The sequence below is a fragment of the Lagenorhynchus albirostris genome, chromosome 16, assembly GCF_949774975.1.
Source record: "Lagenorhynchus albirostris chromosome 16, mLagAlb1.1, whole genome shotgun sequence".
Taxonomy (NCBI): Eukaryota; Metazoa; Chordata; class Mammalia; order Artiodactyla; family Delphinidae; genus Lagenorhynchus; species Lagenorhynchus albirostris.
In genome coordinates this window covers 2,967,760-2,991,411 of record NC_083110.1, presented here as the reverse complement: position 1 = coordinate 2,991,411, position 23,652 = coordinate 2,967,760, and the positions used below count along the sequence as shown (strand labels likewise).

The following is a 23,652-nucleotide window of genomic DNA, read 5'->3' as shown; positions in this document are numbered from 1 at the left end:
AGTTGCGGCTCGCCGGCTCCTTAGTTGTGGCACATGGGCTCCTTAGTTGTGGCATGCAAACTCTTAATTGTGGCATGCATGCTGGAATCTTGTTCCCCGTTCAGGGATCGAACCCAGGCCCCCTGCACTGGGAGTGCAGAGTCTTGTCCACTGCACCACCAGGGAAGTCCCTCAGCCATGCTTCTTACTGCCACTTTGAAAATACTGTGTGGAAGGATGCCACTGGGTCCAGCTTGGTGGGGTCTGGCCAGCCTGGGCCAGCTATCAGTGACTGAGGGCAGGATGGTATTTTACTATGATGGTATGACCATGTGGATGGGGTTCGGGGTTGGGCATCCCTCAAAGAAAGAACAATTTGCAGAAATGGAGCAGGGGGCAGCTGTTGGACAGCCAAAATACTAGATGTCTACCGCAGACCTTTTTCTGGATAAGAATACTTTGTCCTCAAGGCCCCCATAGTTTCAAAGATTTTTATCTGCCACGCTGACAGGCTAGCTTGGCTCAGAAGATCTCGGTTGGCGTTTCAAATCCTTGCGTGTGGTTGAAGGACACAGGCGATTCTCAGGGTCCCCAGGGACCTGGCACACGCCTTTCCCTGCAGGGTTCTTCAGAGACCCCTGGCCAGCAGCCCTGTGGGGTTAGTGCATCAAGCTTAGGTCCTCAAAAGCGTCCCACGGAAGCGGAGAGACACAACGAGTGCCTCAGCCGTGGGGCTGGGAGATGGCCGTGTCTGTCCTCGGAGACACGGGGTCCGTGTCTTCTTGGGTTCCACTCCTCAAACCAGCAGCACGTTCTAGTAGCTTTGAAGACTCTTGGCCTCATTTTTTTTCTTTTTTTCTTCAAACTGTCCAGCAGTTACTTTGGTCACCCACTTGTGCGTGAGTGGGAAGTCACCCGCGCAGAACTTTCGAGTTCCAGAGCTGCAGTGGTTTGGGTGAAGAATTTAATCTGAGGAAAAGGATTTGATTCCTGAGAGCAGCAAGACTTATATTTCCCGCATTTCAGTTGAGACAACAGCTAAAGGCCTAACGAGCTTGTCCAGTGAACTGTATTCTAGGAGACGGGCATGAGCTTGAGTAGTCCAAATCCCCGCAGCGTTCAGTCCTCGTCCTACACACGAAACTAGCGTCTCAGAGAGCAGGTTTGAGTCTTTAAATGGGTTTCTGGTTGGAGGTCCAGTCTCGAGCCAGGCCTGTGAAATGCCATCTGAGGTAAGAGCATTAGCTCCCAATGCAGCGTTCTTGGTCGACCTTGGGCAGAGGCGACTGGGGATGGCCGCTGGCCTTTAGTATTGTCTTTGTGTTTCCACTGGTCTTCTCACCAGTATGGCGTATCTTGGTGTTCCCCAAATGGACCAGCAGCCCCAGAGTCCCCTGTGGTGCTCGCTAAAAATGCAGATTCCTGGGCCCCTTCTTATACCAACAGAATCAGAGTGGGGGAGAGGCAGAATCTGCATTTTTAACAAGCTCTTTGAGAGCTGGGACGTGCATGAGCCGGGCATCGAGAGCTTGGATCCTGTTACCAAATTATGTGATATAACTTGGGCAAGCCTCTTCATTATTTTAGGCTACAGGTCCCTTATTGGGAAAATGAGATTAAATGCCATAAAGGATCCAGTTGGCAATAGTAGTATAATTCTTTTCCCCTCATGTTTTTATGGGTCATTGTGGTGCCTATAGAAGACGTTTGCTCTGTCATAAAATAACGTGGGCACGGGGGCAGGTCCTCCCTAACGCAGTGTGCTTAGTGCCCCCGAGGACCCTTGCACAGCTATACCTGCTTACAGATCCACTTAATGCAAAGGGCTGGGAGCAGAAAAGGAAGGAGGGTGTAAGTTTGCTATTCTTGGACTTGGTTCATCAGAAGTTTGGCTGTCTACAATAGTTCTTAAAGATTTTAGGCCATTCTTACCCTGTGTAATACCTGTCTCCATCCCGGTATCCACCCAATAAAAGCAAAAGCTAAAAGTCTATATGATAGCAGACTTGTGTCTATGGGGTCATTGGCCTGGTTTCATTCCCTTTCAAGGTTATCTCTAAGTGAGATCATACTTATAGTCTTTGTTTTGTTTTTTTTTTTGCGGTACGCGGGCCTCTCTCGCTGTTGTGGTCTCTCCCGTTGTGGAGCAAAGGCTCCGGACGCGCAGGCTCAGTGGCCATGGCTCACGGGCCCAGCCGCTCCGCGGCATGTGGGATCCTCCTGGGGCACGAACCCGCGTCCCCTGCATCGACGGACGGACTCTCAACCACTGCGCCACCAGGAAAGCCCTATACTTATAGTCTTAAGATTTGAAGATGTAAAGGATTGAAAGATCTGTTTTTGTACCACTTTCAACTTTTATCTATTACTGTACCTCCCTGTAGAGACTCTAAATTCACATTTTCCCTAACTCAGAAGTCTCTCATGAATAGCGCTGCCCTTCTGCTTTTTCTCCCCCTTTTGGTTAAAGTCATTCATCTGTTAAGTGTGGCTCTAAAAGTGCCCCAGTTGTTGGCACTTTGGGTACCTCTTTGTTTACAGAGCCAGTGCCCAGGCCTTTCTGCACCCTGCAGCCATCAGTGTCTCCCGCTCTGGGCCCGGGCCTGACGTTGCTGTAGATCTTCGAGGCAAGGTGGGCAAGGATGTTCAGAGAGGGCCCAGGAAGAGGGCCACAGTCCTCAGGCAGTTTCTCCCACCCAGCAGCGGTCAGAAGCTGCGCAGTTTTGCTCCTGCAATGCCTGCCTCAGCACTACAGGGACTTCAGAACCCAATTTGAGAAGCTACATTTTTCACGATACTGGGTAAGAAACCTTATGGACAGATCACAGAGTCCCTGAGCAGGAAACCAGCCCTGAGACTGGCCAGGTCAGACGTTTGCCCCCTCTTGCCCAGTGCTGTTCTCCAGAGCCCTGGCCTCCTGTTCACCTCACTCCTTGCCCACATTCTCCAGATGTTTCCAAGTGATAAGTAGGCAGGGCTCACAAAGGCTGCTCCTGCTTTCCTGTGGCTCATTCCCCCACAGACATGACAGAGATGTTCATTCTCCCCCAAGAGACAAACCCTTAGCCTTCCTTGCGGATCTGCAGAAATTGTTTAAGAGAGGTGGCCGTCTCAGTTTTCATGAGCGCTCTCTGTTCACTTCCGTGATGGGCCCTAAGGAGCCATGGGCTGGCCTCGTTTTGCAGGTCAGAGAATCCTGTCTTCAAGTATTCGGGGAGGGAGGTGCTGTCCTTGACTGGAGAAGTGGAGGGGGTGTGTGTCCTCTGATCTCTGCTCTCTAGGGGAGGGGTAACGTCTGTGGGATGCCAGGCCTGTCCCAGCCTGGGGAGGCGGGGCTGAGGAAGATTACCAAAATACATATGGAGACTAGAAACTTGGAAGGAGGGTGTTTGGTGTATTCTTAGGTTGTCAACTGTACTTAAGATTGGCAATAAAATAGCCAAGTTCATGCAGGTAAAGAGAACGGCAAGGTGTTTAAAATCCCTTATAACCACAGATATGCAAATTAAAACAATAAGGTATCATGTTTTACCTAAAGGATTAGCAAAGATTGAAAAGAATGATCGTAGTGATGGTGTGGGTTCTGGGAAATAAGCACCGTAAAACAGAATGGGCACCAACCTCTTTCTCTTGCTTCTTACGTCAGTTTTCTAAAAAACACTAGGTGCTGACACGAAGTTTTCTGTATATTGTCCAAGAACTTGGTTTTCTGATTTTTAGCTTCAGATGCTCTTCCTTAACTGCATCTGCTCTTGCAGAGAGGCAATTTCAATTAGTTGGATATCATTCAAGAAAACGACAAAATGCAAGCTAACCTTCAAATGTGTGTTGAGTTCCAACGTGTCATTAGTAAGTCGTGTTTTTTCCTCTAGTCCCACCTGATTTATAGCCTCAACTGCATACACGTTTGCATTCATCATCTTGGGTAATGAACTTTCAGGCCTTGGACACAAATCCTTGATGAATGGTCTGCTGTTTGTGGCCCCAGGATTGGGGAAGGACTGGAAGGAAGGCATCCCATTCCCCTTCTCTGCCTCCTCCCCTGCAATTTCATTTTCATAAATTTATCTTACAGAAATAGCACACAAGGGAATAACAGTACTTGTACAAGAATATCTTTTGCAGTGATATATAGTAGTAGTCTATAATAATAATATATAACAGTGATAGAATACTGTATAGTTGTTGAAAAGAATGTGGTAACTATGTAAATAAACATAGGTGTTCAAGGTATGGAAAAGTTAAGTTACAAAACAGCACATGTATACATGTGTGTATGCATGGTGTCTTGAGGGACATATGCTAAACAGCTAAAAGTGGATATGTTAAGAACAGTGGTTCTTAAATTATGGTCTGAGGACATCTAGGGGTTCCCAGATCCTTTCGGGGGTCCGTTATTATGTGGTGGTCACATTGACAAATGTGATTTTCCAAAATAGTACCTAAGAAAATGTATCAATATTTCGAGGAGCTAAGTAATTCAGTGAATCATTTTTCCACGTTTCACGTAACCAACGCTTGACACGTGGTTAAAAGGTCCATTCAGAGTGTGAGGCTGGTGGGTTTTAATGAAACAGTATGAAAAGCTCATTGTCCACACTGCAGCCACCTTAAGGATGAGGCCAGGTTTATTTCAACCAAAAAAAGCATGTTACAAGGATCAAGTACAGAGCAGATAAGCCAGAGATTAAAAAGATTTACAAAAGCTCATTTATAAAAATGTTATTTATATTAACAATGGGTATAGTGTTTCGAATGGATTAATATTAAAGTTTCTCAGTTTCAATTTCCAATAAGGTAACTACTGCTAGGTATAACCCACATAAACAAGAGATCTTGGGGACCCTCGATAATTTTAAGAGTATAAAGGGGTCCCAAGACCAAAACATTTGAAGATTGCTGCTTTAGAGCATGAAATTACGGAAGACTCTTTGTATAATTATGAGCCGTTGACTTTTTTTTTTTTTTTTGCGGTACGCGGACCTCTCACTGTTGTGGCCTCTCCCGTTGTGGAGCACAGGCTCCGGACGCGCAGGCTCAGTGGCCATGGCTCACGGGCCCAGCCACTCCGCGGCATGTGGGATCTTCCCAGACCGGGGCACGAACCCGTGTCCCCTGCATCGGCAGGCGGACTCTCAACCACTGCGCCACCAGGGAAGCCCCCGCTGACTTTTTAATAGTTAGAATATTTTATTTTTGTAATCGGGAAAGTTAAGGAATGTACAAAGACGTTTCTTAAAGACAACAGTTGATCGCTTTTCTTCATCTTCACCTAGGACACAACGAGAGGGAATGGGCTTCATTGGTACTATCATTACTTTAGGTCAGAGATGAGCAAGGACGTCTTCATGAGAACTGCTGAGTTGCAGAATGGGCTCCATCCATCAGTGCGGATGCCTTCTGGTGTAAGCAGAAAACTCCACTCAAACTGCCCTTCCTGGTCGAGGAGTTCACGGGAGAGTGTAGAGGTGGGCTTTGGGTCTGGCCTAATCCCTGGCGAGGCCACGCACCTGGTCTGTTTGCTGTCTCTGAGTCACCGGGGCTCTTCCGAGGCAGTCCTCAGCTCAGTGGGGCCACAGTGTTAACAGGAGACGAGGCTGACTGATGTGCATCCCCCTGGGGAGGAGCCATGTGACGGATGGAAGCCTGCTTAGGGAGCCCAGGATCACAGCATGCCGGGCAGCTCGGGGTCCTGCAGGGGCAGCTCTGTCCAGCTCCGGCTGCTGAGTTCATAGCTTTTTCTCTATTAGATCAACAGCGATGAAGCTGTTCTCTTTGACTTTCCTTTTCTAAACAGTATGCAGGTCAGTGTCCTTCTGTCAACACGTCCTTTATTCAGAAATCAGATTACGATCCATTAGTTACTGCTTTATTGCATTCCAGTCCTGTGGGTGCACACTAGACACTCCCATTAAATTGGGGGCATTTACCAAGTCTTGTCTAAAATAAATGTACAAGCTGTTCATTGGATATGCTTACTCATTCATTACGTCTTCAAAAGATAACTTTGAAAGTTCTCTCGTTATGAATTAATACGTATTCACAGTAGAAGATCTGGAAAATTCAGAAAAGCCCCAAATAGAAGGCACTTGTGATCTCAGCAGCTTGCCGCACCGCAGCTGACATGGCGGCGTCTCCCCGTGTCGTCTGTGCAGGCGGGGCAAGCTGAGGGTCCCGCATGGACGCTGGAGTCCTGCCACCTGCTTGCAGCCCCCTGCTCTTAGTGAAGGGCCTGCATCTTTTAGGGCTTCAGTTTCCTCATCGTAACAGAATCCACACCTACCTCACAGAACAGGGATGAGGATTACCTATTTGTGTACAGCTGAGATTTTCTACTCCACGGTCCCCAGAAATGAACTGGTTAGCTGGTTAAAAGTTACGTGAGGGACTTCCCTGGTGGCGCAGTGGTTAAGAATCTGCCTGCCAATGCGGGGACACGGGCTCGAGCCCTGGTCCGGGAAGATCCCACGTGCCGTGGAGCAACTAAGCCCATGTGCCACAACTACTGAGCCTACGCTCTAGAGCTCGTGAGCCACAACTACTGAGCCCGCGAGCCACAACTACTGGGCCCGCGTGCCTAGAGACCGTGCTCCGCAGCAAGAGAAGCCGCCGCAATGAGAAGCCCGCGCACCACGACAAAGAGTAGACCCCGCTCGCCCCAACTAGAGAAAGCCCGTGTGCAGCAACAAAGACCCAACACAGCCAAAAAAAAAAAAAAAAAAGTGATGTTTTAAGGCTTTTGATAGACATTGCCAGTGAGTCCTCCAGAAAGGTTTTACAAGCATGCAGCCCTATTATTACTAGTTTTTAAAATTAGGAGTAACGTGCTTGTTGGAAAAAAAAATTAAGCAGTACAGAAGGCCGTGAACATCCAGTCCCACTTTCCAGAAGTAAATTCTGCTAACGGACATTTTCTCTTCTAGTCAGAAGCTTGCACATGTGTGTGCATGGATGTATAAAGTGAGATCCTACTAAACATACTATTCTGTACCTTGAACTTTCGTGCCAACTGGTGTGTGTTGGTCAGTGTCCTACTCTAGTGCTTAGAGAGCTGCTCTGTCTTTTAAATGACTGCCTGGTTTTTATTGTATGACTATAATATAATTTCTTAAGTCAAGTTTCTATCATCCGTTATGTTCTGAACTAAACTTTTACCCGACAGACTTTTTCCGCGTCTGTCCCCATATTTTGGGGCCCCCTGTACTGTAGTTCCTGATTCTATAGCTTAACTTTGCATCTGTACGCCCCTCGCCCCATGTGAGGGGGGGCAGTTTTCATCTCAGGTTGAGGAATCACAGCGATAGCAGATAGAGGACTACCAGGGCAGAGGGCTCATTGCCCACACTGGCACCAGATCTGCTTCCCCCTCCCCTGGGCCCAGGCCCCTATACGGAGCTGGGTACAAATGAGGCCGTTTCCTTGTATGTTTGTCTTGTTTTCTACTCACTGCTGTGTTTGGGAAGAAGTTGCACCGGCGAATTACCCCAAATTTTGTTTTTAGTTACTTCAGTAAAACAGACTCTTTTTCTTAAATGTATTTTTGACTTCTGAGAAAATCCTAACATTTTTCATGATGCTTTGTTTTCAATCAACATAAATCTCCCATGAAAGTCTTCTTTCATCTTCTAGGCCTTGTACCCTAATGGTAATGTTTCTATTATAATCTGAAAGTCAGGAAGAACTTCCTCCTCAACGCCACCCTCCAAAGATATCCAGAGGCTGGGTGACCCCAGACCCAGCTGGGAACCGCCACCCTGTCTGAGGTGTATGCATGGGGCCAGCCCACTGTGAACTCTTGAAACCGTCGCGAGCGAGCGTTGTTCAGGATTATCCGGCCCCGTCGTTGGAGATGCCGCGGGTTGGTGAGCACCTGTGCGTGCAGCAGGCAGCGTGCAGGGAGCTCTGCTCGTGGGAAAAGTTCAGGAAGGAGGCAGGAAGCCTGACCGGGGAGAGGAAGGAATCACGCTAGCAGTTTAAAGAGATGGAAACGAGTGGCTTGTTCTGAATTGTCTCAGAGGTGTAGACCAAGGGGCTGTAAATGGCAGGGTCTTAGAATTCTGTGTTTTTCTAAACTGAGCCTGTCTGAATTTTTCAACTGCACTTTCAAATAAGAGCTGCGTTTTCTGAATCCCGCTGTGAATGAGGAGAGCAGCTGTCCTTTAGGGACCCGTGGGAACATGTCCGTAAGGTGACAGGCTTCTGCTCGCAGGGTGGGGACAGTGGCGAGGGTTAGTGGGCTTGCTGAGGGCATGTTCCCCTGCCTAGCCCCCCCCCCCCCCCCCGCCGCCTCACTTTCTTCGGGAAGGATGAGAAGTTCTTGTTCATGGGTGATTTCATCATGTCCTAGAACATAATGGCAGTTGAGCTCTCTTGGCGCCAGTGTTGAGAGCCTGCTTTCTGGCCTGTCATGAGTGTGTCTTCCAGCTGCAGATGGCTGGCTCTGTAACGAGCGCTCAGGAAGGAATCTTGGTTTTGTGCCTTCTCCTGTCAGGCAAGAGGTGAGTGCTGTTTTGATGACGTGGCGAGAACCACGCGGTCTGTGGCTTTCCTCAGGGGGACCTTGGTTTGGAGCCAGGGGCCTGCGGATCCTAGTGCGACCCGCTGCCAGGACGCTGCCGGGCGTCCTCTGGGAGGGCACCGAGGTCTCCACAGCGAGGCGCTTTCCCTCAGGCAACCAGTATCCAAGTTTCCTCTGCAGGGTTCTGCGCTGGGTGCTGAGGGACCCAAAGGGCAGATGGGTCCCTGCCATCTGGGCTCCTCCTACAGTAGGAGAAGGAAGACCGTGTGTGTACCCACAGCATAAGGTAGGGAGTGATAGATGCCATGAGACAGGCAGAGGAGGCAAGGGAAAGCAAGGAGCGCTGGTGGCTGAGCCCATCCAGGTCTGAAGAGTGGAGGAGACCCTGGGGCTGGGCTTCAACAGATGTAGCTGGAGACAGCCAGGGGACGCTCGGGGTGAAGGGGCCTCAGCCTGATCAGTGCATGAGGCGCAGGGGAGCATAGGTTCAGACCAGAACAGGGGATGCTGCCTAGGGATTTTCAATTTACATCTAGAAAATTCAAGTGAAAATGTTTAAACAAGCACAGCTGGGGGAGAGGGGGTTGTTCCTAGCTTCCTGTTTACTTGCCCCATGTCCTCCTAGCTAATCTGGAGGATTGCTGGTGAATCAGAGGAAGTGGAATCTAGCACCCGAAGAAGGAGGCCCCGAGAAGCTGGGTGGGGTGTGGGCGTGTGCGTGCACGTGTGTTGTTTTTAAATCCCTGTAATCCTGCTCAGTTAGTCCAAGCGCTTGGCATCCGTTGGCTTGTGTAACAGGCATGTACAGGGCTGCGCTGTATTCCTGGGCTGGCCAGGCTTGGTTCCTAGGCCAGCTTTCTGCCCGATGACAAGGCAGCTTTGTGAATCACCAGCCGCCGCGGTGCAGAAAGGTCCAGGTCATGATCCGACTCCCAGCCTAGTGTGTCTCCCACGTAGGCCTGGGAATGCCTTGGAGAACCTTGGCACCTAAAGAGAACAGCCTGGAACCTCGCTTCGGGGGTAGCACGGCATCGTGGGAGGTCGGGGCCTCTGCAGCTTGTCGGGGGTTGTAGAGCCGTGGAGCCTAGTCTTCTGCCTTCACCTGTGCCCACTGCATTCCAGTGGCCCAGCAGGGTGACAGACCTGGGCCAGTAGCATGTCACTCCCTGCTACTTCTTTTTCCCTTAACAGTTTTGGGATTCCCCCAACCCTGCTGGTATCAGAGTGACCCAGTAGAAGCATCTCCAGGATTCTGGATGAATGTCTGCTATGACTTGCAGAGCAACTATTGGTGTACTCTCTGGAAGGTGTGAGGACTTCCTTTATTAAAGTTTATGTTCCCTGTATAAAATCCTAGAGAAGGTAGGGCCATGTGAATTTGCCAAGTCTGAACCTTGTGGCTTGGTGGTTGTATTCAGATCCGGATACTGTGGAGGAGGCTTTGGAAAGTCCAGAGGAGAGAACTAGATGGTTAATAAGAACAGAGTCATCACGAATAGTGGAAGGACTGAGGATGTTAGCTCGGAGAAGGCAAATGGTTTAGGGGGTGAAGGTGGTGGAAAGAGATTATCCTCAAATATTTAAAAGGTGGTTAAGAAAGAGAGTAACTAAATTTGTATGTGCAGCGGCGACACATAGCATCGAAGGGCTCGCAGAGTTTGACTTGGTATAAAGAATAATTACATCGGTTTGAAATGAACTAGCTGGTTTGCAAGGTCCTCTTTGTTGGGGTTTGAAGTAAGACACGGGAGGACCTTTCCTCGAGAGTCTGCAGTTACCACTGCTTCCCACAAAGCAGGCTTGACGGGGAGAGCGTGCATCCAGTGTGGCCGCCCCGGCGACGCCACGCACACCCCGGGCCGGATCAGGGCTCAGCGGGCGGAGGAATGAGGCGGCACGCGGGCACTGCCCTGGCCGGAGCCCCGAGGTCCCTGCCATTCCTTTCCAAGCTGAAACCCTGCAGGCCAGCAGAGTGGAAAAGAACAGTGAAGAGGGAAACAAGGGTGGCAGCAGCTGCCGCTCTTTTCAGGAGCTGGACAGTTTGGTCTGCGGTGCTCTCGCAGCTTGGATCCGGGCCGGCGGGCGGGCGCCCGGGGCCGCGCCGCGCCCTGGATGCAGCGCCGCGCCCCGGATACGGCGCCGCGCCCCCTGCCGGCCTGCGGTTCCGGGCGCCCAGGACGGTCCCTACACGTGGCCCGGGAGAGGCAGACGGATACTCCCGTCAAGAACCCTGGTTCTTCACTAGAACTGGACTTCAGGATCATCTGCATAATTTTTAAAACACAAATGTCAGGGACCCACTCTTCCGACATACACACGTATATTGTGCGCGCGCGCGCACACACACTCATTAGGAACAGTGATGGTGTCTTGACCCGACAGAGGGACATTGTGGCCGCCCGGTCACCTCTTGGTTTGCCTTCCCTGTTCAAGGTGTGCTTGGGAGAGTGGGATGCCTTGGGGCACGTCTGTCCTTCAGGAAAGCCTTCTCCCAGGCGCTCGCCATTCGTTGAGGACTAAGGAGCGGTGGTTTAGGACACAGAGCCCCAGTGTTCGCGTAGCAGGAGTTCTAGGTAGAAGGAATTCTAGAATAAAGGGAAACGCTCCAGAAAGAACAGGACCCGCATCTCCGTCTGGGTCTTCCTTTGAGCGTCCTAGCTATTATGCAAAGGCGGTGCGAGCGGCTCCGTTTCTGTGGTCTGTTCGGCTGTACTGGAGAGAGGGCTGGTGACTGGGCGTGGTTGACGGTGTGAAGAGTGACCTGGAGTTTATCGCCCAGTCTTGTCACCAGCTGACCGCTCCTTCCTGGGCCCTAGCTTCCCTTGTGCAGAAAATCTCACTGCTGGGTAATATTAAAGACTAACTCCTCTGACACTCCCTGCGGTTTTCTGTGGACTGTTCCCCGGGCATCGCGACCCTTTTAGCCTAGCGCTTGATACACAGGAGGCATTTGACTCCTGTTTATTTAAATGGCTGATATTTCATTTGATCCTCCCAATAGATTAAGAGGAAGTATTTCATTTTGTCATCAGGTGAGGCATAGAGATGATAAATCTGGCATCTTGTTTAGAGTGTCTCCCCTCGAGACTCCGTGAGGTTTGCCACCCGGCAGCACTGCTCAGTGTTCCCGTCACCAGTGGCCTCAGGCCTGGGGCCCGAGTCAGAACCCGCAGGCTTAGCAAGATCCCCAAGTGGTTCTCATGCACAGGAAAGTGGAGATGCGTTGGTCAAGGCTGCATTTCTAGGTGAATTAACCCTTCTCCCTTTGGGAAACGTTGCATCCATCGCCTGTCCTGACTGTGCTCTCTTCCCTGGGATGGGCCGCGGGGAAGGGAGGAACCTGAGGGTAAACAAATACGTGACTTTTAAATGTTCTTAGTTCTGTCATCACTTGTGGAAATAGTTCCCAGGAGAATCTGGAGAGGTCCTGGGTCTCACTAGGCTGATTCGGTGGCCGCTGTGGCGAGTGATCCCACAGCCATCTCGGGAGGAGGTGTCCTCTTGTCCAGAGGAGAGGGAGTCTGACCACTTGTGAGCCTGGAGACGGAGCTGGTTGGAGGGTGCGCGCTCCAGGGGGCAGTGTGTGACACTGACTGGTGAGCCACTGGCGGTGGCAAGGAGACTGTTGGCCCAGGGAGGAGAGACGGCCGTAGCAGGGCAGGCACACGTGGGTCTTCTCTGAATCTGATCGTGGCAAGAGGAAATGACACCCTTGAGTCTTGCCGTCCAATGTGAAGCCAGCTGGGGCTTGCAGAATGTGCAGAGCTGTTGCACCACAGGGCGTGCCGGGGGCCCCCCCGCCGCCCTGCGGGTGTGGCCCTTCCCTGACATGTTGAGTAACGTCTGAGGCGTGGGCATCACCTAATTAAGGTTTTCTCAGAACTGGAAATCCGAAGCATTCAGGTGATGCTCTGCGTCGTTTGCCGCGTGGATGGAATGTGCAGGCGCGAGCAGATGGCTGGCTGAGGGTACAGCTGAGGTGACACTGCAGTGCTGACTTGTCGTTTTTACCTGCCTGCCCCTTCCCTCAAGGTTGGCCTCCGACAGCTGGACATGTCCTTGCTCTGCCAGCTATACAGCCTCTACGAGTCCATCCAGGAGTACAAGGGAGCGTGCCAGGCTGCGTCGAGCTCAGACTGCACTTACGCTCTGGAGAACGGCTTCTTCGACGACGAGGAGGGCTATTTCCAGGAGCAGAGCCCCCTGCACGACAGGAGGGAGCGAAGCCCCCCGAGGGACCCCTCACCGCCTGCCTCCCCGCTCTGCAGCGCCGACTGGATCCTGGAGTCCATCTAAAGGACCCAGGAGGGAGGCGACTGTCAGCGTGTGCTTCTCCTCTCCTCCCCCGCTGCGGGCATCCCCGGGCCAGTGGGACCTGTGCTGCCCGTTTAGTTTGCAGGCAGGGAGATCTGCCTGGGCGTGGGGCCTCGGGCCATTTCGGGGGCCGCTTTCTACTGAGGTGACCTGGAGGCGTTCAGCAATCTCCTCACAGCCTGGCCCTGAGGCCCTGCGGCCAAGGATTTGTACTGAGAGCATGATGAGAGGGTCCCTGGAGAATACCTGCTCGGGTATTTTGTGCGAGATGAGAGGACCCGTGTGTAGCTGGCGGCTTTCTCACAGGTAGGGTTTGCCTCCAGTTTACAGTGTAAGAGAGCGAACACTTCCCTGCTGCCCTTCCTCGGTGTGTTCGACAGCCCTTCTTGCTGTTTGCTGAGCTCCGAAGCCACTGGGTTGAGCTGTATTTATTTGTCAGCTGCATTACTCATGGTCCAGTGACTCAGTAAAAGCTTTTCCCTGAAACAGTAAACATTTCAGGTCACACCAATCAAGAGAACTGCATTCTCTTAACCTGTCAAAAATTTTTGTATCATCGTTTGTCCATCAGATGTGGGAGGAAGGAAGATAGTACAAAGATACTTCAAACCGGGGGGAAAAAACTGGAGCAAGCTGTGTTTTGTGTCTCTCACGGTAAGGCGGTGAACGTTTCAGGTTTTAAAGATTCTGAATGTCAGCTACTATGTGAGAAAGCAAACTCTTCCACTCAAAACGGTCGTCACCTTAAGCCTTACTATATTTATTAAAATCTTTCGTGCACACTTTACGCTTTGTAGGTTACAAGTGAGGATAAAATGCTAAACTGTCTGTGGTTGTGTATCGATATTATTTTGGTCTGAATTAAGAATCATCAACTTGAATGCGTTGAATCCGATCAACTGCTGAAAGAAAATTGCAGTTTGTTTTCTTGCCATTAAGAATCTGAAAGCAGCTTTATTCCTCTCTTAGCTCGTTCCTGGAGTTGTTTTATCAGTAGACTGCGGCTGACAGTTCCGTCTCAGGGCTGTTCAGTCACTGAATACTCTGGGCCCCTCGCTTCTCTTCTCTTCTCTCCTTTGGTGCAGTAGTTGCTTATTAGCACCTCTTTGGGGTCAGAGAGAGGACGTAGAACTCACCATCGTGAAGCAGCATGTTGACAGCCTGTCATGTACACAACCCCATGTCAGGGATTGGGGTGATAGGCAGAGAAGGAAAAGCCTTCCCGCTCATTTGCTGTGTTGAAAGTCACCGTTAAAATGAGGGGTGGCAGGAAACTGCCTTCAGCGAGTGGCGGGACTATTCGGTGGGGAAAATTCATTTTATTTATTGTTTTTTGGCTGTGTTGGGTCTTCGTTGCTGCGTGCGGGCTTTCTCTAGTTGCGGAGAGCGGGGGCTGCTCTTCCTTGCGGTGCGCGAGCTTCTCATTGCGGTGGCTTCTCCTGTTGGGGACTTTAGGCGCGCGGGCTTCAGTAGTTGTGGCACGCGGGCTCAGTAGCTGTGGCTTGCGGGCTCTAGAGTGCAGGCTCAGTAGTTGTGGCGCCCGGGCTTCGTCGCTCCGCGGCATGTGGGATCTTCCCGGACCAGGGCTCGAACCTGTGTCCCCTGCATTGGCAGGTGGATTCTTAACCACTGCGCCACCAGGGAAGTCCTCGGTGGGGAAAATTGAAAGTGGCAAAACCAGGTGAAGTCTGGTTGTCTACTGGAACCTCTTCCTTCGAGGCTGGGCCCCTGCTTAACAATGAGGTGAACCTGAGCTCAGCTGTTCTGAACCTTGAGAACAAGAGAATCACTTGGGGGAGCTTTTAGAACAGTATCGAGCCTGGATCAAGACTTCCCCTTGTGCCCCCCTCGCGCCCACCCCACTCCCCGCTCCGGCCCTTAGCATCATTCAGATTTAATTAGTAAGGAGTGAGGCCTGGGTACCTGTACGGTTCTAAAAGTCCCCCCGACTCCGTGAGTCTAATGTGGATCTAGTTGAGATCTAGAATTCAAGATGTAGCCCGTGGTGCAGGCGTCACCGGAAACGTGGTGCAGAATCTCACCCCACCCAGCCTTCTGCCCCCGGCCCTGCGCCTTGACATGAGTCCTCCGACCATCATTCCGCACAGAGTTCCAGAAGTGCTGCCTTAAGTCAGCCCAGCACCAACACTGCCGCTCTCGGAGGGCTGTCCCTGCAGCACTGAAGAATTGCCTGGCCTGCCCCAGGCGAAGCTTGCAGGGCTGGCTCTGTCTGGGGGAGTGCTCTGATTCAGAATGCTTGCGTTCCCTGCGTCTGCGGACCCGCAGTGACTCCTAGGGCCTGTGAGTTTCTGGGCCTTTGTCTCATCACGGTGGGATAGCCTGTCAGAGTCAGAAGTGGAATGAATCAAGGCGAGCAAGGGGCCCTTCCCTTCCGGCTGGGCTGACACATTCCTGGCTCCTGCAGTGAAGTGGCAGGTACCCATAAACCACTGTGGGTGGTCAGCGCTCCATCTGAAATATATATAACTCACCCCAAACCTTCTCTTACTCTAAGTGTAGTACGCTTTAAATACTGTAAGTACAGCTTGGCAAGGAATATTAAAGTTTCCCAAATCATAAAGTGTTTTCAAATATACCCTTCTACAAAGGTGCCACAGGTGACTAGAAAATAAATTCAGCTGGTTTCCTTTTTTGCTACCTGGCGTAAGTCATTCTTGTAAGTTCAGGGTGGGTCTGTCTTGCTGCTCGGTAACCAGCAGAGAAACGTAGACGATAAGGCAGTCCAGCATTACTGGACGAAAGCTGCAGAAATTGTGAACTACTCTGTAAGGCGACATCCATAGTTGTTAAGAAAAACACCTCTAGCTTCCTAGGCATGTGTGCAGTGAACTCAGAATTGTTGCTAATTTAAGCCTTGCAATTCACAAACGATACTGTTCCCCTTATGTCCCCAGTGGAATTCATAGTCGGTTAGCCAACCTGACTCCTTGCTTTCATGCCTCTGTAACCTAGGGTGATGTTACTCCTTCAGCTAGCATTGTTATTTAGCAGTTATCGGGATCACGTTGATCCAGGCGCCCAGAACAGATGACACCGTGAAGAGCCTCTGGCCAGTCCTCCACTTCCACAAACAGCTTAGCACGGGATGTTGAGTACTGTGATGGGGGAGGTACCGTGGGCCACTGAGTGCCAGAAGGAGACTCCACGGCTACTTGGGGATATTGGTGGAGCCATCTGAGCTGGCTTTGGAGGTTGAATGAGTCCCTCAAGAGGCCAAGAGTGAGAAGGCGGATGCAATGGCTTAAACGAAGTCTCCAAAAACTTGTACGTGCAGTGCCGTGTGCTTACATAAAACACTTTCCTTTCTCTAATTTAAATGGGTTAAGCGATTTGCCTAGGACCGTGGCTAAATAACGGCGGAGCTGGAGTTCTCAGACGCGCTTTGTGCTTTACGCTTAAGGCGCAAGCAGGTGCTGGAATAACGTGAAATCTAAGGAGACTGCCTGGTACAGCCCCTTCACCTTCATCACAGTGCTGTATTATTTAATGATTTGTCGTGTAGTGCTTTCTACTGGATCTTGGTCTGACGTCTACATGCACAGGCCTGATTTCTTTCAGAGCCTGTGATGATAAACATACGCCAAGTGCATGTGTGACCCAAAGACCCTACAGCAACCAACATCACTTCACTGGAGGCGAGTTCTCAGTGGAGTCTCATCTCTCTGCCCAAGGAAAACTTAGCGATTGTCAAAAGCCCAAGCACGTCCAGTCCTCTTGTCTTCGTGGATTGTACTTGCAGTTCAGAGAGATGTATCTGAGCCCATTCTGTACGGAGCTGGTAGAACTTCGGTTGGAAGGTGACATCTGGAGGTTACACCTGAAGAACGGCTGACACCTGCTGGGTCAGTGTCATGGGTGAAAAGGCGATGGGAGCGCGTGGGCCTCCAGACCACCTAGTGTGGGCTTTGGAGAGGGTGTCAACAGCCTGCCTGATGCCTTTGTTCTAATCAGCTGTGATAAGGATGCGTGATTTTCCACCTCACTCCTCTGGCCACCAGTTAACTGAGGACAGGTCCCTAGAGACCCAGCTTTCAACCTGGTTCTCCTGACTTTCTGAAGAACTCTCACAAGGAAGCTTAGCATCTACAGAATGTTGAGCACAACCCTTGTTAAATACACGAACAAAGCAAGATTAGCAGAATAAAAGCATGAAGTGATTAGTAGTTTAGGAAGAGTTATAGCCCCAGAGAGGCAGGTCCCTGTGAGAGGGGAGGACAAGAGGATGAGAGAATTGCGCACTGTCAACCTCAGGCAGAAGCTCAAAGACCCCCTCTCTCTGCTCTCCGTCCCATCTCCAAGACAGAAGCACTAATGAAAGTCAATGACCAGTGGGGCCCCAGGAACGCAGAAACCATTGTTACTGGGAAGGCCGATTTTGGTGGGAGGAGTACTTGCATTAGAAATAGACGTGGTTAAAGCCACAGTTACCATACGACCTGGGAGCATTTCCCAAGTCTCTCACAAGGGCACGGGGTATCAGAGAAGAGAAGTTAGGACTTTGTTCTGGGACTTAGGGAAGAGAGCAGCTTACCTTTCATTCTCTCTCTGCTGCCCTCAGGGTGATGAGATGTCAGGGTGGGCTCAGGGAGAAAGGGCGAGAGAGGAAACCACTTAAGATGACCGCTAGGACATCATTTGTGTTAGAGGCAAGAGAGCTCTGAAATTCCTAAGTCCAGCACAATGATAGGGAAGCCATGGGGACTTGAGGTTGAAGGGCAGGCTGGTAATAGCGCCTATTCATCTGGTGTGTCCCTGTGCATGGACGCCTCAGGAATCTAGATGGAGGTGAGTTTGGAGAACGAGGAGGGTGCTTGCTAACCAGACTCCACCTGCAGTTGCTGTGTGTCCCCGGCCAGGCCATCGCCAGGAGTACTCCCCACTGGGCGCTGGTCCTCTCTGGCCGATGCCCATCTGCCTTCCTGGCAGAAATACTAGGGACGATAAATTCAACTCATTTCCCCTGGGGTCATACACTATGTGACTTTTCTCAACAAGCTATCAAGACACACCCTAAATGACCATTGATCAGTAATTTACACCAGCTCAAGCACGCTGCCCGAAGCACTTCCAGTGGGCTCGGACCTCGAATTGGAAGGAGCCCAGTATAAGACGCGGAGGTTGAACTTCTGTCCCCCAGCTGTGGAAGGAAGAGTAGAAACACGCCCCCTAGGGCAGAAGACACACTCTTGTACAGACATATGCCTGGTCACACATCTATGTATTTTAAATGGACTGGTATGATTTATATACCACCTGTGTTTAAAAAAACGGTTTAAGGCTGCTTTATAAAAATTCACACAACACAATAAAATGCAGTTTTTTTAAAAAAGTGGGTTTAAAAATCAGCAAAGGGAATACGAAGGCAGGAAAGGTAAGATGCAGCCAGGTGTAAAGTCAGCACAGGAAGCACGTGCTGTGAGAAAGACAAGTGGTTCTATTTGCCTGCAGAACATAAATGAGGGAGTTTCTGACCTTGAATTGAAATGAAGGCCATAGATGGATGGAGAAGGCTCAGCTCTAGAGCAGGTGTTCGCCTGGGTGTTTCCCTGCCAAATGAGTCCAAGCAAGGTGATTTCTGGGAAATACGGGAAGGAGCTAGAATGGCATTCTTTCCGTGTCGTGAGGGAGTCGTCATAGCTGCACGGAGTCCACTCCCGGCCAGTGCGGGGAGCCCCTCGCAGTGCGCTGAAATCTGTGTCCCTGGGACTCTGATGAAGCCACAGATAGAAGGTTAAGTTTCACGGGCGAGTCCCGCTCAAATTTGGGAGGTTGTGTGTGTGTTTGCTGGGTGTGGAGCTGCTGTTCACCAGATGATTTTGTGATAGGCTGAAAAATGGCCCCCCAGAGATATCTGGGCCAAAGATACAGTCTCTGGAACTTGTAAATGTTACCTTATTTGGAGAAAAATGCCTTTGTGGATGTAGTTCAGGACCTTGAGATGACCAGATCATCCTGAATTACCCGGGTGGGTCCTAAATGCTATCACAAATGTCCTTGTAAGAGGGAGGCAGAGGGAGGTTTGACTCACGGAAGAGGAGGTGATATGAAGATGGAGGGGAGATTGACGTGCCCAGGAGCCAGGAACTGGCAGCAGCCACCAAAACCCGCAAGAGGGAAGGAATGGATTCTCCCTTAGAGCCTCTGCGGAGGGTAGTCCCGGCCATACCTCGGCTTTGGCCCAGTGAAACTGACTCCGGACTTCCTTCCTCCAGAATTGCGAGAGAATGCGTTTGTTGTCTTAAGCCGCAAGCTGTGGTAATGGGCACAGCAGCCAGAGGAAACTGGTACAGATTTCTGGGCACCCTTGCGTTCCTCCTGCTTAGCTGCTTATCTCTGTTGCGACAGGACGGCATCATTTAATCTGCCAGCCAAATACACTGTGCCCCCCCCTTTCAGAATACCCAGGATGCATTTCCCAGTGGGCTCTTAGGGTTATCGTGAGGGCGAAGTGAGTTAACGATTATAAAGCCCCTAAAACAGTGCCTGGCGCAAAGTCAATGGTATATATAAACTCTTCTTAAGTAGGAATGAATAACTGTAATCCTGTTTGGGTACTGAGGTTCTTGCTTTTGCAGCGTATTTCCTCTACTGGCTTAGCCAGAGAACGCTATAATTTAGTCTTGGGTTACTAACTCTCCCTGCAGAATGAGTCGCCAGCTTTGGAAATAAGGTTATATCGGAAAGGTACAACACATCTCTTAAGGATCGCAGCAATTCTGAGGAAAGAATACAATACAACGCTCATTTTCTTCTGCAGCTTCTTCCTTGGAGGCAGAGGACTAATATTTAATCTGGTTCTAGTCATTTGAGTTCCCTATTGATTTAAAACTCTGTTGTTCTCTATTCCTAACTGTATTTGAAGACCATTGTCCTTTTTCTTAACAAGGTAAGAATGACTGCAGTACCCCCCATTAGACTAGGGGTGGAGACTAATATAGATCCAGGGATCCACCCTTAGGCTAGGTAGTAGTGACCAAGATAGACCCAGGGACCCACCATTCGACTAGGTAGTGGAGACCAAGACAGACCCGGGGACCCACCATTCGACTAGGTAGTGGAGACCAAGATAGACCCAGGGATCTACCATTAGACTAGGTGTGGAGACTAATATAGACCCAGGGATCCCCTGTTAGACTGGGAGTGGAGACCAGGTTTTAGTCCCAGTTCTATCACTATATGCTTCTGTGACCATGAGCGTATCCCTGAACCATTCTGAGCTTCAGTTTCTTCATATAAGACTGATTTTAAAAATATCTTCAGCTTTTCTGACTGATGTTTGCCTTGTTTTGTTGTAAATACCTAAAAATATGCTTTCTTTGGCTCTCATGTACACCGTGACGTTTTCTTCCCGATTTAGTTCAAAGGCTTCAAACACTGTGATGGAAAATCTTCCAACAGAAGACCACTTGTCCGTTTTCTCTGTGCCTTATTCATCTATATTGTGCTCTCATAAATTGAGTATTTTTTCTCCTGGTTCTTGGCTGTGTTGAAAACTCGAGAGTCAGCAGTGGGCTGTCTGTGTAGCCACTGTGACGGTAACTGACCCGTGATCTTAAGGTAGCTTTTCTAGGATGGCTTGGGTGCATATGCTTTTTCAAAAAAAGTGTGGATAAAAGTAATTTTTATACCTTCAAGAGCATTTCCATATAAATGCCTTCTTTGTTGTTGTCAGACCATGTTTCAGTGACTGGGGGAGAGAGAGGGATGGCTTGGAAAACATAAACATCATTCTAAGGCCCAAGCACCACCACTGCCTCATCTTCCCGGCACAGTTGAAAATTCTGCCGTCTCAGGAATCGCGGGGCAAAATGTAACAACTGTGAAACCTAGGTGGCGGATAGGTGTGTTTTCACTGTACAATTCTTTCAACGTTTTTGTATCTTTGAAACTTTTCATAAAGCATGTTGAAAAAGTAGGGCCACTGACAGCACAGAGATAAGATGAACTCCTGTGCCAGGCACTGGGGCACGGCCTGGGCGGCGGGAGAACTGGCCACCTCGCAGTGACCTGGAAGGCAGTCTGTCTCCCTTGTTCCTGGAGTCTTGCCCTTTCTTTTCTCACTCCAGTGAGTGATGTGATAAATAGGCTGAGTGGAGTCCAAGGTCAGAGCTGATCAGATGGGTTTCCCTTGCCGTCCTTACCACACATTCTGCAGCGCTTAGCTACCTATCGCTCACGGATACCTCACCGACACCCTGGAAAGGGATTTCTAACACTTCCTTCATTTTGAAAGATTAACAAGTACCTTTATGGTGATCAAGACAGCCTGGAAATGTATTGAGTACGAATTTATAAATGGGTGATGTGTGTCTCTTTATCTGAGTCAAAGATTTGAAAAGATATGATCAGTGTAGGGTTTTTTTTGGTCATTTTTTCCCCCTATTATTTGTTTTCGAATTGCTTTTTTCTTTTGGTTGTATGCCTTTGAACCATGTTTTCTACCCCCTCCTTAACATTTACAGGCTCCATCTGGTGGCCAACGGTCCTCTCCAGCCATAGGGTGGAGACATTACGGCTACGGCTATTCTGTGATGTTATCCCAGTTGGTTTTGTCCTGTTTCTTTTTTACTTTGGAGTCTTCTTTTTAACTATCTGTGTTGGTTTCATCATCCTTGGGATAAATTACAACTCACGAGGCCCTTCATAATCCGACCTTTACGTGTCTTCCTAGTGTCCTTTGTAAAACTCCCACTGCCCACATTCCACCCAGTTGGACTATTCGCTTTCAGCCCCTGCCTGTGCACATTAGCACTCTGCTCTCTAGGAATGTACGTGCACTGGTATCCTCTCTACCAGGGGTAATGGAAAGTTCGTGTCCTTTCCCCTTCCCCTTGGAAGACCTTCTCGACTTCTGAGACTGGAACAGGTGTTCCCACTCTGCCTTTCCTGAGTACCCTATACTCACCCCTTTATAACACTTATGACACTGTATTGCAATTACCTACTCCTGTTTCTAAATCCATCACTACTCGGTAAATGTCGAGAGGGTCGTGTCTTTTTTCCCACTGTATCCGTAGTGTCTGACCCAAACAGAGTAGGTGCTCAGTAAACATCTGGTGAATGAATAAGTAAATAATGAATGAAAGAACAAATGAATGAAGCAGGGAGAGAGGAAAGGAGAGAGGTGATATTTATTTAATAACAGCTCTGTTGAGATATAATTCACTCCTGTTAAGTGGACAAATTCAGTTGTTTTTAGTTATTTTTGGATCAGCTGATTTTAAAGAGGAACTTAGTTACAGGGGAAGATACTGAATTAAATATTCACAAAAGCTCAGTTTATTGTGACTGCATTGAGAGAAAAGCGTTTCTCTTGTTTAAGAACACAAAATATTATTTTAACCATTAACATTTAAATGTCAAAGGAACGAACAAAGATCTTTTCTTCTGTGTGACGCATGAATTCACGTTCCTTCAATTCAGATGCTTACCTGAACCATCTATAATGCAGATGGTTCCTTGTGTTTGTGTGAGTGTCTCTGTGTGTGTCCCTGTGTGGTTTAGTTGTTTCCTACATGTAGGGGTGGGGTGGTAGGGTTAGGAGTCCCCAGCGCCATAACCGTTGCTTTCTTTTTCAGGAAGTGTATCCAAATCTTTGCTTCATTTTACACAACAATAACGAGAAGCTTGGTTTGTATTTTACGCCTTCTATTTTACGGATGCAGCTGGTCATGCCCCAGAGAGTAAAAAAAAAGGACACTGTGGCTGATGAATGAAGTATTCAGAGCGGCACATTCTGCTGAAGATCAAATCAGTAGATACTAGGGCAGGCCCTGTACTATGGGAGAGACAGTTAACGCAGGCATGGCCTCTCCCGCACCCAACCAGACTGGGGGAGACGAGCATAAAAGATGAAACAACGTAAGGGACGTTAAAGACAGGTGACCTTCTCCTAACCAGAAGCTGTCATGGGTAGCCTGACAAGTGAAGCGCTAACAGAAGGAGGGGACAGGCGTTCAGCGCCGGAAGGGTCTCAGGAGCGCCGGCAGTGTGACTGTGCTGAGCTGGGCACCGGGAGGTCTACGGACGGAGTGAGCACGGCAGACTGGAGTGTGGGGAAGGGCTTCGTTCCACGGAGAAGCAGAGGTGACTGGACCTGGTTAGGCGGAGAAGAGGCCCCTCCAGGTCCTGGAGAGGGTGTGACATCTCTGGGGAGGGGGAGAGTGCAGTAGAGAACGTGGGCAGGAGCATGTCTGCAGAGGAGAAGTTAGCACTAGAGCTCAGAGAACACTAAAAGGTGTTCCTCAGGAAGAGGAAGCTCCTGTCCACAGTAGGAAAGGATGAGAAATTCAGAGAGACACCAGGAGCGGTGCTCAGTGAAGAGAGGCTGAAGGTGGGTGAGGCTGTTGTAAACTGTGAAGCAGGAGACCAGGAGGCTTGGGCTGGGGTCGGAGTGACAAGATGAGAAGCCATCAGGAAGGTTCTGTTTCCGTGGGGACGGGCGGGCGGGGTACTGAGTTCGATTTGAGAGGTAATGGCCACACCGTCTTGGCAGTACCTCGGAGGCAGTGGAAGGGCATGAGTGACCTGGCAGAGGCGGAGGGCTAGAGGTGTCAGATCTGGAAAGATCTGGAAGCAACCTGCACTGAGAGATGGGCCAAGGCGTGTGGAAGCCGGGCGTCTGCACGGCAGGAGGGAGAAGCGGAGGGCCGAGGACGGAAGCCGGGCACAGACTGGGAAGTCGGTGACAGAAGGGGCCCGGGCGGCCTGTTTCAGAAGCCAGCTGCTTCCAGCGCAGGGCGGCGACAGGGAGGAGCCTGACAGTCGTCGGCGGCTGCCTTTGATCGCAGGAGCAGCGGCTCGGGAGACTAGGGAGGAAG

General features: G+C 50.0%; 1 protein-coding gene, 1 long non-coding RNA gene and 1 pseudogene across 5 annotated transcripts in view; 2 read left to right on the top strand and 1 right to left on the bottom strand.

The window, feature by feature from the left end:
- FAM89A (family with sequence similarity 89 member A) overlaps positions 1-23,652 on the top strand; it is a 58,666-nt gene that overhangs the window by 4,186 nt on the left and 30,828 nt on the right. The window contains exons 2-3 of one of the 4 annotated variants that reach the window (XM_060125331.1): positions 5,256-5,384; positions 5,777-6,219. In XM_060125331.1, the coding sequence (XP_059981314.1) occupies positions 5,256-5,384; positions 5,777-5,881 (234 nt within the window). In that variant the 3' untranslated portion in view covers positions 5,882-6,219. Of the gene's footprint in view, positions 1-5,255; positions 6,220-12,529; positions 13,640-23,652 lie in introns of those variants that run through there. The other 3 variants (XR_009535935.1, XM_060125330.1, XM_060125329.1) reach the window with 3 other exon arrangements.
- On the bottom strand, positions 492-3,899 carry LOC132507460 (short coiled-coil protein B-like; annotated as a pseudogene).
- On the top strand, positions 18,467-20,451 carry LOC132507273 (uncharacterized). Its single transcript, XR_009536112.1, has 2 exons — positions 18,467-19,839; positions 19,928-20,451. It is a non-coding gene; the product is annotated as an uncharacterized LOC132507273 (long non-coding RNA).